At 30.4% G+C, this 15,754-nt stretch overlaps 3 protein-coding genes and 1 non-coding gene across 4 annotated transcripts; 2 read left to right on the top strand and 2 right to left on the bottom strand.

Moving 5' to 3' along the window:
- Positions 1–551: 551 nt before the first annotated feature.
- On the top strand, positions 552–633 carry TPHA0Dtrna8L. The gene has a single exon. It is a non-coding gene; the product is annotated as a tRNA-Leu (tRNA).
- Positions 634–1,040: 407 nt separating this feature from the next.
- HOB2 (Hob2p) lies at positions 1,041–8,729 on the bottom strand (the record flags this gene model as incomplete). The annotated part of the gene is made up of 1 exon (XM_003685422.1): positions 1,041–8,729. One exon carries the CDS (start codon positions 8,727–8,729, stop codon positions 1,041–1,043), a length of 7,689 nt encoding a protein of 2,562 aa, XP_003685470.1.
- Positions 8,730–9,685: 956 nt separating this feature from the next.
- ESP1 (separase) lies at positions 9,686–14,557 on the top strand (the record flags this gene model as incomplete). The annotated part of the gene is made up of 1 exon (XM_003685421.1): positions 9,686–14,557. The coding sequence occupies one exon, from the start codon at positions 9,686–9,688 to the stop codon at positions 14,555–14,557; it is 4,872 nt and encodes a 1,623-aa protein (XP_003685469.1).
- A 206-nt stretch (positions 14,558–14,763) lies between these two features.
- Positions 14,764–15,432, bottom strand: RRG8 (Rrg8p; the record flags this gene model as incomplete). The annotated part of the gene is made up of 1 exon (XM_003685420.1): positions 14,764–15,432. The coding sequence occupies one exon, from the start codon at positions 15,430–15,432 to the stop codon at positions 14,764–14,766; it is 669 nt and encodes a 222-aa protein (XP_003685468.1).
- Positions 15,433–15,754: the final 322 nt, after the last annotated feature.

Raw genomic sequence — 15,754 nt, 5'->3', positions numbered from 1 at the left:
ATAGTTAAATAATCGATTGATCTTTTATTAGTGTAATTAAACTATTCTATATAGAGTTAGATGCCCTCCTTATATATGAGTTAATCTGACAGTTGAATGAACATGCGTACGTGTTCATTCATCGTCCTAGGCTCTTTAGTGCTGTATTGTACATCTGTGTTTATCACGTAGCCATTTACATTGTAGTGAGAAATTTTCACCTACCACTTGAAAGATTGTTCTAGACCTTCTTTCCATTAGTAAGTGATCTATTAGTTCTGGACTCAAAGTGTCATAAACTCTTAGTTCTGTCACATACACTACAATAATTCTGACAAATTAGTAGATCATAGATACCATAACTTCTGTTATAAATCCAAGATTCCTGACACTTTGTTCCAATAACTTCCTGAAGAGGTAAAATCTAGCATCATATAGCCAATTATATTAGCAGTACCATGCTCAAAAGCATCCAAACTAACTGGCTTCACTACATAAATCGGCGCAAAATATTATAAATTTTCAAATCAGTAATGAATAATAACTATTAGACTTAGTACTTACAACGTTTTGGTACTCTGGCCGAGTGGTCTAAGGCGCCAGGTCGAGGTCCTGGTCTCTTCGGAGGCGCGGGTTCAAACCCCGCGGGTATCATAAAGAATATTTTTTTTAATATTTTATTATCTGCTACCCTCGACTGAAGAGAAGGTATTATAAGCTATTGCTCATATATATATGTCAAGCTAATAAGTTGTAAAGTTTCTTTGGTAAATATTCCAAAGTTGATTCTAATATCCCCACCTCAACTTCTTGTTATCAATTATCCAGTTTATTTATACCTACATACAATATATCGTATTTCTTTGTTTTATTAATACTTTAAACAATAATATATCAACCATTCCAATAAGTATAACATTCACTTATTTATAAATACATATTTATATGTATATTGGATAAAAATGTCCATACTCTATTTAATTTATTACATTATCAGATATGCTGGTTTGTCAAAACAATCTCAAAATAAACGTTCGATAATTTGATTGAACCATTTGTAATTACCCATCATTGCTTGTAGTGTCGTTTGGGTAAAATGCTTTAATTTCATCGCCATCTTCGTCTTCCTCGATTATTATATTAACCACAGGTGGTTTCTGTTTTGATGTATGGAAAGAATGGTGATCTATTTTATATGAACTTTTCTTGCTAGGAGCATTCTTTTTGTCATCGCCAGATTTCAATAATTTAGAAATTTCCAATGAAACTTTCTTTTTGTTTTCCTTTTTATGGGGAATGAATTTATTTCCTATGATGTTACCGGTATGTTGTAACACAACCATAATTACATCTTTCTTAATAGCAGAGAATAACTCTTCTCTAGACCAAATCTTATTATGATATTGTAGAGTTGGCACCTTTACAATTAAATCATCAACATTTGTCAAAACACTATGCGCGCCCTTATACGAAATCGACATCATCATTTTTTTGATTGTTACAGACTTGATATTAATATATGTTCCAGATCTCTTAACCATTTCATTTATACTTTCCTCTGTTGGCCTAATAAATGTTGAGGAAACCTTTCTCATCTCCCTAACAGTTGTTGTTTTACCTGATGTTATACTATCAGCCCCACTCCTTTCTGAAACAGGTGACACAGGACTAGACGACTGAGTTTCTGAATTAGCCTCTGAAGTGTTATACATCTGCGCAGTGTGATGCTCTCTAACAAGTGTTCTAGCGCCTGCTGAATCTGCTGTTTCGTTCTTTGGAAATAAATAATTCATTAACTTGTCAGCTGTAATATGATCCATTCTAAATATAATTGGTTGAAATGAAACTATCATTTCCTCCAAGACTGATATACCACCAACTGGCGAACTTAATAACCAAAATATTTCCAACATTGGCATGTCTTTGGTATAATGAGGATTGTCCTCAAATGGAGCAATTAATTGTTGATAAACCAGTTTTTGCTGTTGATTATAAATTTGCAAAGATTGGATGGAAATTACATTACTATTCGATCCATCAGCAGTTTGAGAACGGACGAAAGATGACGGTCCCAGGCCAATGGTTATGAATTGTCTGTTGTTAGAATCAGATAGCTCCCATATCAATTCATCAGTGCTAACTTTCCAATTTAATAATTTTCTGGAATTATTTCCACTGCCGATACTATCATAATTTCTTTTAACTGCTGACATAAGAACGGATAGTTCTAATTGCGTTGCCTGTATTTCTAAGGTCAACTCTTGTTCTGTACTTTTATAAAGTTTAGTATCATATGTTTTCAAAAATTCACGAGTATAGTAAAGTTCCCTTAATTTTCGTTGTAAATTAACCACTACTGAAATGTCTAATTTTTCGAGATTATTCCTAACTTCATCTGCTAATAATAATTTTGATAATTTATCAGCCTTTTCATCCATGCTAGTTCCTAAACTCATTAGCTCGTGGGCTATATTATAGACAGAGTTATACTGTTGAGATGTACAGGTAATAACAAGATTAGGAAAACCAATATCAACTCGAGAATCCTTTGAAAAGTCTGCTGCAGCATTGTCACTTACAAATAATGGATTAGGAGATGTGTATCTCAAAAACAATGATCTTCTTTTCAAAATCATATGCTCATCAAGCAATGAACCATCAAAACACAGTTCCAATGGGAGCCATGGAACCCAACACAAGCTTTGAGATTTGTCAGCTTCAGAGGGTACTAGCAAGCCCATATTTTGGAACATCGGTATGTCTTTCTTGAACAATGTGAATACCTGGAGTTCTTTCGATACTGAACAATATCTTGATTCTACAATTGTGTTAACATCTGCATCAATAATTTTTCCAGATTTACTCATAATCTGCATTACATCAATAATGCCAGTTTCGATCTCAGTAGCAGTAATCAATAAAGCCGTATCTGGTTCACATTCCGAAGTGATTTGAACTTGTGGAGAAATTAATTGAATCAGATACGAATCTATCGAGTCATAATTTTCATTTGGAAGCTTATGAGTTAGCTCATCAAATCTTTCAATAAATTCAGTGCTAGTGCATGTTTCATCATTGTTTAAAAGACCATATTCGGTGATAGCTGGTATGGTGTTAGCGAAGAAATTATCAAGTAATTCTTTGACAATCGTTACAGACTTATAAGTACAGTAAAATTGTGTCGATCTCCTCTCGCTAGAACTAGAAGCGTACTCTAACAAGTGATTTTTAATGTCATTGTCAATTTTGATTGTGACATTGTGGATCATAAACCTATTATCATAGGTTGATTTAGCCTCAATCGTAGACCCTCGTCTCATAGACACAAATGAATTTAGTGTATTTACCCTTAAAAGACTGTTATTATCGTTTATTGAGTTCAAATCGGCTGATATCATACTTTCGTTGAAGTTAGAGTGAAGGTCCCCATCTAAAGGTAAGCTTTCTGATATCTTTAGATCGCTCAAAATCTCATCTATCATGTCATATCGAGTTAAAATATTAGAAAACTTAGCATACAAGTTATTCTTTTTTAGTGTTATATCATTATCATCAGGATGCATTTCAGAAAGTTTGTCAATTTCAGATATTTTTTGTTGAAGTTCACTAATTTGGCCTTGAATCTCAATACTTCTCTGGTTAGCCAAATGTTCTTGTGTCCGTTCGGGATGATTTTTACCAATGATACATCTATGCGAAGGCTCTGCCCCAAATGGATATCTAACATCATAACCTTCATCATTAATTTTTCTAAAGTATGTAATTCTTGGTGTTGAAACAAATGGTTTTATATCAATTTTTATTGGTGTAGCAGCTTCTAGTGAAATTTGATTTAAGTCTACGTAATCATTAATATCGTACCATTCAGAATCCTTTAATGAATTAATATTTTCTGAAGCAAATTGTTTTTCTTTTTTACACCTCAGACCTAATCTTGACGCAATAGTTTTTTCAATATTAGCATCATCAAAGGTCGTAGATATCAGTCTATAATCTGCTTCCTCACAATCTACTTCACCCTTTGACATTCTTAATTTCCAAACCGGTTTTGATTTATTTAGTTTTTCATTTGTATGTGTTAGTTTGATTCTTTTTTGATGAAGATCGATTTTTAATGACTTAGTTTTACATTTAATACCAGTAAATTTAACTGAACTGTGAATACCTTTATCATCTTCTGAAGTAGCATGCCTATATATGTGTGTTATCGTCAAAGGTGCCAAATATAATTGATACTTAATGGTAAATAAGGAACGCCCAAATTTGTTGTTATTTTGTATCATGTTAGGAAACAAAGGCCCTTGACGAATAGGGCCTGATGTATAGGTATCAAATAAATTCCACCATTTAAAAAAGTGACTCATTGTATAAGGTGCAAGATAGATGTTATTATTGCTTGCATCTTTACCCGAATAAATCCCAAATGACATATGTATAAAGTTACTTCTGAAGCCTCTCCATGAATCATAATCTTCTCTATTATAGACATATTTCGGATTAATCAATGTGACATCATAATGCGGTCTCACTGGTGTCGAACGTTTCTCATCACCAGCTAATGCTAACTTACCTTCTTCAAATAATAATCCTAAAGTCCATTTCACTCCACCTTCTAGATTCATTAAAATCTTATCAAATTTGTTCTCATCAGTAAAATCAGGAACTACTAATTTAAAACTTGCAGAATTAATCAACAGAAATTCTCGTGGATTATTTTCGCCATTGATATTTAATATAGTACCACCGGACCAACAAAATGAAAGACCAGCACCGTCATCAGTAATCTTATATGGATTATGGGCACCTTTAATATTCAATCTCAAGTCACTATTTTCACCAAATTCATATCTCCAGCTACCGTGAACTAAAAATCTAAACTTATCCCAAAACCCTAACTTCGGGGATGGGTCCATTTGAGGTTTCGTTAGAAAGTCAAACCACATCATTAACGATTGATAACCAGGTTGGAAAGACTTACCCCAAGTAATGTTTGTACCAGAATTAGAGGTGACCTTAGTGTGAATGTTAAAATAAGTTTTGATTGAGTTCATTGTTCCTATTACATGAGATCCATAAATAGAACTAGTTTCCGCATATTTTGATAATGTCGCTGATGGAACAAAGGGAACGAAGGTAGTTCTTAACGCCAAATCCCCGGGCATTTTCTCAGCAAAAACAAGATCACCAGTTGTGCGAGTATCTGGTATTGTAATTACAGGAACTGGATAGTCCCTTATTTTTAATTGCCATAATTTTGTTTTAATATCAATTCCAAGTAGAATTAAAATGGTGTAAGACATAGACTTTGGAACACCTTTGCCCATTTCATGGATAAAATCAAAAAAGTTTTCCACTGGAAATGATGGTTGTTTTAATGTCATGTCAAGATCCTTTACAACTAAATTAGCCACCGTTGTTGTTGCTTTGCCAGTGAATCTGTAGTATACTTTATCAAACTCTTGAAAAGGTTTGATATGATATGGCATTCCATGAAATTTAAGCTTTGCTGTTCTATGCCTGGAAATCCACGATGTCGAAAATAACTCGTATAGTCTTTGTTTTGCAAGATTTTCAAAACTATTTGTATTCTGTTTGTGATCTGGTTGAACATTGTTATTATTATTAAAATTTTCAAATTCTCTTAGAATCGATTTTTGTTCTTCAAATTCTTCCAATTTTGCCAATCTTTCTCTTTGTTCTAATACACCAATTTTGAAAATAAGTCCTAATTCTTGTTCAAAAGGATCTTCTTCGACATCAATTAAAAACTTCTTGGCTCGAATATTAATAGTTGGTATCTTTTTTGGATTTTCAACTTTTGGATGAAATCTGTGAAACCCAGATAAGTCAGAAAACGAGTAGGCAAGTTGTTTATATGATTTGAAAGTTGAAATAATATTATTAACAACTTCATAAAATTTAAAATGATACTCTGTGCGTAGTCGTATTAATTCAGTATCAACTATGAATGTTTTACCTTCTGTATGACTATTTGAACAAAATACCATATTTTTTATATTCAGCAATTCAACATTAACAGGAAGATCATGAACATAAACAGATCTCACGTATCCTAAAATGTTTAATATTTTTAATTTTTTGTTATGGTTAGAATAATAAATATCTTTGATGTCAAAAAATAATGAGACATTTTCAGGAAGATTGACATCGAAAATGACTTTACTGAAGGATAAGTGTAAGATTGAATTAGATGGTTTATCTGCTTTGGAAACGATTTTTCTCTTTTTCGACCTTAATAATGTTACATGATCAGCATAAATTTTTTTCAAGTAAAAAATTATCCAAATTAAGTTCACATCAAATTTAAGATATACTTCAGGCACCCGTACCTTATGTATACATTTTGATAGGACATCATCATATTTATCAGTAAAAGACAAATTACCCAATTTAAACACATCGTCACATATATTTTTGGCCTCGCAGTGATCCATAACTCTAATTAATTCAATTTTGGCAATACTCAACTGTCTCTGAACATTACTGGCCTCAAAAATAGACTCATGAAACACCAACGTAAACCCACGTATTACGTCAGAAAGATTTCCATCGTCATTTGCACATGGATCTAGTAAGGCAGGTAAATAGTTTGATATCAGGACCGAGAAGGACATATCTTTTACTCTTAACTTTGCTGACCATTCAATAGAAAAAATAATTTTTTTCTTTACTGACTTACTTTTCGTTTTTCTAATCGAAGATTTGATCATTTGCGAATATTCCTTCAAAACAGAATATGTGTTTATCAATTTCCCTAAAACTTCAATATCTAATAAAGTAAAGTCTGATTTTCTTAACGTTGCTACAGAGGTGATTTTTTCTGGAGATAAGTTATCCAATATAACCACATATCTTTCAAATTGGTAAATAGGCACCACTTCAGCCGTTGATAAAGTGTTATTCTTTTTATATGCTAATGAAACGTTAATGATCTTAAAAAAACTATTTAGATCTTTTGTTAAGGGATCCTTTATTGGTAGTTGCTCAAATAATTCATTTTTATTTTGTACTATTTTGGAACTGTTTTTCAATTTTGTAATCACAGTATAATTATTGATTAAAAATAATTTAATGTCATAAATTTTCAAATTTATAGACTCATCATTTGATATTTGAAGATAAATATTAAAATTTGAAATATTTAGTTCAATAAGGAAGCTTGGCACTTCTTCTAAGATATTTTTTAGACTAGTTTTATCAATATTTATCTGCTCTATCAACTGATTCTCATCAGTTGTTATATTATTTTCAACTTGTTTACTTATGGAATCGCTTTTATTGTTAAATTCACTATCATTTCCCTTTGCTAGATCTGTTTTGGTATTGTTTAAATATTCCGCCATTTTCTGTATCATATCAACAGAAATAAATAGGGTAGGATTAAGAATATTGATAGAAAATGAAATTTTGAAATCGTTGTATGAGTGAGAATTTTTCAAAAAGTACAACATTAAATCAGTCGTAACAAGCATATTTATAATAGGAATTCGAATTAATGACTTATTATTGACTGATAGGTGTATGGAGTTGAAGGAAAGCGACAATTCAATATCTTCAAATTTAGATTTCTGTGTATTTTTTACAATTGGTTGTGTATTAAGAATTTCTTGTTTGCTTGTATCATCTTCAAATTCATTATCATTAACATCGTCGTCGTAATTTTCATCGTTGTTGCTAATATATGTGCTTTCTAATAATTCATTATAAGTAGAGATATCCGTAATCGCCTGGAGACGAACTTGAGTACTGGATATTGAAATTTTTACTTTCAAAAAATCATTTTTAAATGTTATGTTTTCAAACTTAATATCTATGACTTTCAAATTTTCAATTATAACTTTATATGGACATATGATAGATTTAATCATAGATTCAATTTCCTCATGAGATAAATTACCTTTTACAAAAACATTTTTTCCCTCATTTTTAATATCAGTCTTCATTTCTGTTCCTTGTTTAGTCTCAACCATTTTTGTCACCATATTCTCCACCATTTTATCAGATAAATGCATTTTTACATCAGTTATTTTCAGAGAGTTACTCCAATCAAGGTGTAGAAGAAGCAGTTTCCCAGGAATTTTTGGATGTTGGTGTAACTTACAACTAAATGAATAAGTTATTACTTTTATGGCATCTAGCTTATCATTGGATTGAAAATCATATAACAATAGATCAATTTTCAAGTGATGTGTAGTGAATTTTGGTAATCCGATGGTAATAGTGTCCACATCGATAACTTGTGTTTTTGGATTATTTTCATCATGAATATTAACTTGTAAATGATGTATACGAATTCTGGAGAATGATATCCATTCGACCATTTTAATAATTTTTTTACTTATAGCAACTTCATCCGGAAGGAACGGTTTCTTAAACTCATCTTCTGGTTCATTAACGCCTGTTATATGTTTCGGTTTATAATAATCAATTAGAATGTTTTTGATTAAAAGATAAGGAAAAATCTTAAATTCCAAAGATATCGAATCAACGTTGACGCTGAATTTATTAGTTTTTATGTGTATTTTCCTTAAGGACGTTAAAGTAAAGAATCCCATGTAAAAATATTCAATTCCGCCAAGTTTAAGGCTCGTATTGGCGATAACAATTTTCAAAATTAGATTTAATAACAACTGAAATAATAACATTGCTACTATTACCCATAAACAGGTACTAACCATTTTGGTCAATTGTTTCTCCACAAACGCCAGAGTGTCATTAATAAATACCATTTCAACAATAAAACACAATAACCTAGGTATTTAACTACCAAACTTATTTATAAGAACTCACACTTCAATATCGTTGGATAAATATAAATCTTTATTTATTTATATATATATCTCTCAGATTTTGCTGGCTTCCTTGGATCGTTATAATTCAAAGCCAATGCTAGTGGATCGCTAATGAAAACTTTCTCTCTAAATTGAAAGTGATTCTTAAATAGTAGATACCAATAATCCATTAACTTATACAGAGTATTAAATAAACAATGTTTGATTAATTTCCCTTTTTGCAAAATATTACATACTTATTCTCAATTGACTATATTGAAATTTCAAAATACCAAGAAGTTGATATACTTTTTAACATTTTTCGAAATTGTATAGGCATTTCTTCTTATTGCGTATATTTGTACCGGAAATGTCCCGCGCCGATGATGTAACTTAAAAAGGAATGGAAAAAGGAAAAAAGAACGTCATTTTCCTGTTTTGCCTTGCTCTCTGCGGGAAAATGCTCAGAAAATACGAAATCAATAATGACAGTCTAAATAATTTCTCAACCCTAGGGGATGTAGGGTTAATATAGTTTTTAAATAGGTGTTAAGTAGGGATAACTGACATTAGTTAGGGTACATAAGGGCTACATTAGGGTTTAAATATTTTGTGATTTATATTTACCAATATATAAAATAATAATGATGATAATAATAATAATAGTAAATATATATCTGATATTGCTTGATAGGTCAACTCGTAATGGTTTCTTATATCAGATATAAGATTTACGTATATGGAAATCACAATCGTAATCTACTACAGGAGTCCAATTTACAAACTTTGTGGTTTGCCGCTATAGCCAGATCTTTTGATTTCATTCATTATACTGTTTTTTTTTTGATAAATATATTTCACTTCTATATTGATATTCCATAAATCCCATCGGTCCCTAGAGCATTTTATTAGTTATGCAGGATGATCCTTTGATGGAGATGAATGTCAATTCAACCCCGAATTTAAATATGGAAAATACTTTCCATAAGAATGGGGAAAACATATTAAGGACAACAACATGCGTAACTCAAACAAATATCTCATATAATGATATAGAGGCTCAAATATCTCGCATAAATGTAATTAATCAGAATTTTAACGCATCGATCCAAAAATACTATGATATCTGCTTGAAATTCCACAATTACCAGATCAAAAAAGTATTAATTAAAAAACATTTAAGTTGCATTGTTAAATTAATAAATTCAAATAACTTCGATAGAGCCAATGTTGAAATACTGGAACTATACAATACAAATAATAGACAAGATCAAATTAATAATACACGGGATATACTCTTTGTAGATTTCACTGTTTTGAATGAAAATTATTTGCAAATTATTAAAATATTGATACTACAGATATTGTTGAAAACAAAAAAATCATTTAATGAGATAGAATCAGAAAGAATTGTTAAACTATTTATGGATGACAAGAGGTATATGATATGTAGTAAAACTGTAGATGATAGTGCGTCTCGTTCCAAACCTACTCTATCTGGAATCAAAATATATCACACATTAATGAAAGTTATTTTAAACTTTTACAACGTACTATCCCCTTATAAATTATTGTTTGGATTGAAATTTTTGGAATACTTAAAGGCTTATGATCTGAAGTTTGAAAATTACATTACTAACATTTCCCTCGCCGCATTTTCCAATCAATTGAGATGTTCAGTCGTTAATGATAATATCTCGAAATACTTAAATTCATATTATATTCAATATTCAGAGTACAACAATAATATAGATAAGATAATGATTTCTGATATTTTACATGAAACACAATTACAAAAAAATGACTTAAATATACAAAACCGTGCATTTATTGAGTTGAAGTGTGTATCTAACACTCAACTGTCAATTATATTTAAGTATTTCCAGTCAGTTTTACTAAATAAGAGCATTGAAAAAACTGAAATTAATAATGTCATAAACCAGTTAGATTCGATATGGAGACTAATTCGATTAGAGACATTCGCTAATAATGCAAAACTCATTATGAAATTGTTTGATCTCACAATACAATTTATCAATTTAAATGTGAAAAACATTTCATCGGTGAATATTTTAGAAACTCTACTAAATTCTTTAACTGAATATACTATCATTGCAAGGAATTTCAAGAGACTTTCTAATATCATTGCAGTTACATATAACTGTTATATGTCTCTATCATATGAAATATTTTTGATTAAGGCAGCAAAGCTGGAAATTAGGAGATACATATTAGAGAACAACATTAACTCATGCTCTAGTTTTTTGGCTAAATTTTCTAAATTTATAATGAGCACAAAAGATACTAAGTTAAGACTTGAATTATTTCAATTTTTATTTAATATCGATAATTTGTTGGAGAACCATACTTTTACTACAATTCTGAATTTTTGTAAATTAACATATATTCACTGTTTCTCTAAAATGAGATTGAACGACTTTTTACATTTTAAGAACTGCTCTGAAGTTATGCTTGCTGTTCTGTATGCATACTCATCTATTAGAATACCCCCAAATGAAACATGGTCAAACATAACAAATCTTCTCTACTATTGCATATCTGGAATTTTAAATGCGCCCTCAGATGCTATGTCCAAATTTATCAATATTCATACCCCAAAATCCCATGCATTATACAAAGCTGAATTGTTGATAAAGAGCGCTTATGTTTTGAACCTCGAATTATCTAAACATTCTACTGCTAACTTAGGTACCTTAACGAGAAGTTTTATTGATAAATGGATGATAAAACGTGTACAATCAGTTTCTAAAGAGAAAATATCAGCATTTGAGTATGATTTTGTAAAATTACTACTAAATTATCTGACATACAATAATTTTGACCCACTTACAGTAGAACTGGCACTGTTAATTAAGAAACATAATTATTACGCAAACCTGCATTTACAAGCAAACTATTCATTATTACATTCCTTTACTAATTTAAGAATGCTAGAAGAGATAAAATTATTGAATATTGAAATATCAACTATTAGTATGGATTTTAAGAACAATAGTATTGATAAAATATTAAATTACTTGAATGTTAAATTGCAGCTTCAATCTCAGTTAAACGAAAAAAATGAATTTGAAGAATTATTTGGAAAGCTCTTACCAGCAACTCGGCCAGAATTATTTGACATTAATAATTCTTACAATATTCCAGCACCATCTTATATTAAAGTGTTATTGTTTAATATCAAGTTATACAACACAGCATCCATTTTACAAATGAATCATAATAATGTCAAGGAAGCTATTATTGAAGGGAAAAGAAGTTTAAAATTAGCTGTTTCACTTATTAGAAAATCTAAAATTTTAACAGAGAATTGTCGTCTCGAATTAATAAATCTAGTTTCGATAACATATATTAATTTGGTTAACCAATATACCAAGATTGGAATATCAAGGGACTCGCAGTTTTACATTACAGAATTTTCGCACCTGCTTTCTCAACTTGGTAATCCTTCAGTGATTTATAAATCTTTGAATTTTCTCCATGAGTATTATTCTCTGTCTGAACAGCCTGATTTGGCTGATACAGTTCTGCAGAAAGCAAATGCAGCATTCGAATATATTGATGGGCGGTACGATATTAATTCATTAACTTCGTTTTTGTACCGAAACAAAGAAACATCAAGAGTATTGGAATCTCTTGAATTATTTTTTACAAACAAGTTATTAAACGGAAAATACTTAACCATTTATTGGAACTTGAAATTGCAAAATGTGACGATAGATTCTGTTGATTTATATTATCCTGATTTGATAATTTTAAATTCGATTAATCAATTTCGTGCATCATTTTTGAAAGTTCAAAAACTTATGGATAGAGATCCTTTTTTCAAAAGTATTTTTGATTCCGTGACATCACTTCCATCCTGTACCTTTCCTAAAAAAGAAATTCCAACATCATTAAATAATGGTGTTTCCTTAAAATCAAGCATATCATCAGGCATTTGTGATTCTCCAAGATCATCAAATATGACTCCCAAAGGTAAAAGTATGAAACAAAATTTCGACAGAGCGGTTGCTATTGATACTTTATTGAAGTCAATAGAATTTGTTGATAACTTAGATCTTTCTGCTTTAAGTGTCCATGACTTAGCTGACATCCATTCATTTTATTCATTGGGAACAATGCTAATATCGAATATTCAGCTTCAAAATACGTTAACCAAATATGAAAAAAAATGCTTTGCATTAGCTGATTTAAGTAAAACTATGCCTATGCAACATGAAAAGGATTTAGCTCAAATTGAGTCCAATATCTACGATTCCTTTAGTCCAATGCAGATAACATGCAATGCTAATATTGTCGAAAATAAAATAAATGAACTAATAGACTATCAAAAGTTCATTCAGTCGTGTTCAGACGTTTTCAATGTTATATCAATTGATATCTGTCCACTAACTAATCATTTATTGTTATCAAAGATCGATTCCTCTTCCAATAAGACTATTCATGTCCGTCTACCTTTAAATAGAATAAATTCAAGAGAATTAGACACACAATGTTACACCTTTCAGGATGCATCAGATGAGTTAAATTCAATAATTAAAGCAAGCAATCGTTCTACGTCGTTGGAGGTAACAAGTAATGTATCGACAAAAGAAGAAAAGAAGCAATGGTGGAAAAGTAGATATGACCTTGACAAAAGAATGGAAGGTTTAATTACAAAAATTGATAATAGTTGGTTCAGCGGATTTTCATCATTTTTTGATCCATGTCCAGTTAATAAACAGTATTTTACGGAATTTCAGTCTAAATTTTATGAAATTCTTCATGATAATTTGCCCACAAGAAAACAATATGGAAATCCTAAATTATTTATTAAACTGGAAGAGTGGATATTGGAGTTATTTATCAAACTCGATACCTCTAATGAGTCTTTTTTGAATATGCTGGAAGACCTTATTTATTTTGTCTTGGATATACTACTATTCCATGGTGAAGAAAATGCATATGATGAATTAGATATTAATATGATATTTGTTCAACTAGAAGAAGAGATCAAAAAGTACCAATCACACCAAGCAAAAGGAGATTTTGAACGTAGTCACACCTTCCTGATTATTTCAAGTGTATGTCACAATTTTCCATTTGAAAACCTATCTTTTCTGGAAAAGAGATCTGTTTCTCGAGTACCTTCTTTTTCTAATTTGATAACATTAATTAAAAACAATAACCACAAAATATTTGATAAGAGATATATCGATACTAATATATCTATGGTCCTGAATCCAAATGGTGACTTGATACAAACTGAAGAGAGATTTAAAACTCAATTCTCTGATATTGAAGCAACCGTTCCAAATTCTAGATTCCTTTGCAATGACAAGCCTAACGAAGAAACATTCCTTCAGATGCTTAGAACTTCTAATTTATTTGTGTATGTTGGACATGGTAGCGGCGAACAGTTTGTACGGGCTAGAGAAATCATGAAACTCGACATGATATCTCCTAGTTTTTTACTTGGTTGTTCATCTGCGTCCATAAAGTATTTCGGAAAATTAGAGCCAACAAGTACTATTATCGCTTATTTAGTTGGGAATTGCCCCATGGTTATTGGGAATCTATGGGATGTGACAGACAAAGATATAGATTTGTTCAGCAGAAAATTATTCTCAAATATAAAATTTATCGAAGATGTTGAATTTGGTGAGCGAAAAGGAGCTCAGCGTATTTCACTTGCATTAAGTGACGCAAGAAAAGTTTGTTATCTCAGGTATCTAAATGGAGCCGCACCAGTATTATATGGGTTACCGATTCATTTCAATAAATAGACATGACGTTACAAGCATTTTTATCGAAAAAAGGAATGATGATTATCATCAATTGTTCATGAAAGCTATATATTTATATATCATATATATAAGATCTTTATCATGTGCAAGATTTAAAACAAGTATATTGTTGTTTAATTCACTTGACTCGAAGTTAAATTTATCCAAGTTAAGTTGTACAAAATAGGACGAGTTATTATCTGGTATCATTTTTTTAGTTCTAGATTGACCTTATCATTACAACAATTTATGACAATGTCATCTTTTTTAAGATACATTTCATTAAATTCAACTGGTTTCACTAAAGTTCGTTTTGTTGATTTAAGCAGCCTGTTGATGTTATCCAGATATTTCTCAATGTTGTCCTCATCGCAATATTTTATGTCAGAAACATTGAATACTCGAATATAATTACGCAGTAGTGCATTCGGTATATATTTCATGTATGTGAATTGTAGTTTAGATGTTAGTTTCTTTGAATTTAGTATATATGAATTTCTCCCTATTTTACTTTGTATCAAACTCGTTTGAAAATCCACTTTCTTGCCTGAATCTTCACGCTCAGATTCTTCAATTTTAGTAGCTTTAAGTTGTAACAAGAAATCTTTTGGAAGTCTTGTTCTGGTACTTAATTCAGATCTCATGTCTGAGCTTAGTAAATTTGCAAAAATGTTATCAGTCAATTTCCAAGTATCTAAATTGAAATTATCAATGAAGTTCTTATTATTTAACAGAATTTTCTTTCTTTTCCCAGACCATCTCTCAAAACTTGTAATTAAAGGGGATTTCACAGCCTCTATATTATATAAAACCTTCCTAGATGACTGTATTGGTTTAATTGAAATATCATTTAACTTTAGCCCATATTTATTCATTGAATAAGCGTCCTATATCTCTAGGCCATTAAAGTAAATATTATTAATTCTGAAACATCGAATAGAACTAGTCAGCAGTCAATCCATAACAACTGACTCTTCAAAATTGATGAAAGAAAAACGTTTAAAACTAAATTACAATTAAGTGAATATTCCATTTTTCATCGATTATTTTAGGCTTCTATATTTTTCATGATTTTTAAAGTATAAAATCATCACAGATAACTGCTTTAGAGTAGTATATCAGGCTAAATATAATTTTAAAGAATTATAAGATAAATCGTTAACTAGCACTATAAAAAATATAAAGAAAAGGTGTTGA

This window comes from Tetrapisispora phaffii, chromosome 4 (genome assembly GCF_000236905.1).
Source record: "Tetrapisispora phaffii CBS 4417 chromosome 4, complete genome".
NCBI lineage: Eukaryota > Fungi > Ascomycota > Saccharomycetes > Saccharomycetales > Saccharomycetaceae > Tetrapisispora > Tetrapisispora phaffii.
This window is presented reverse-complemented; position numbering and strand designations above follow the sequence as displayed.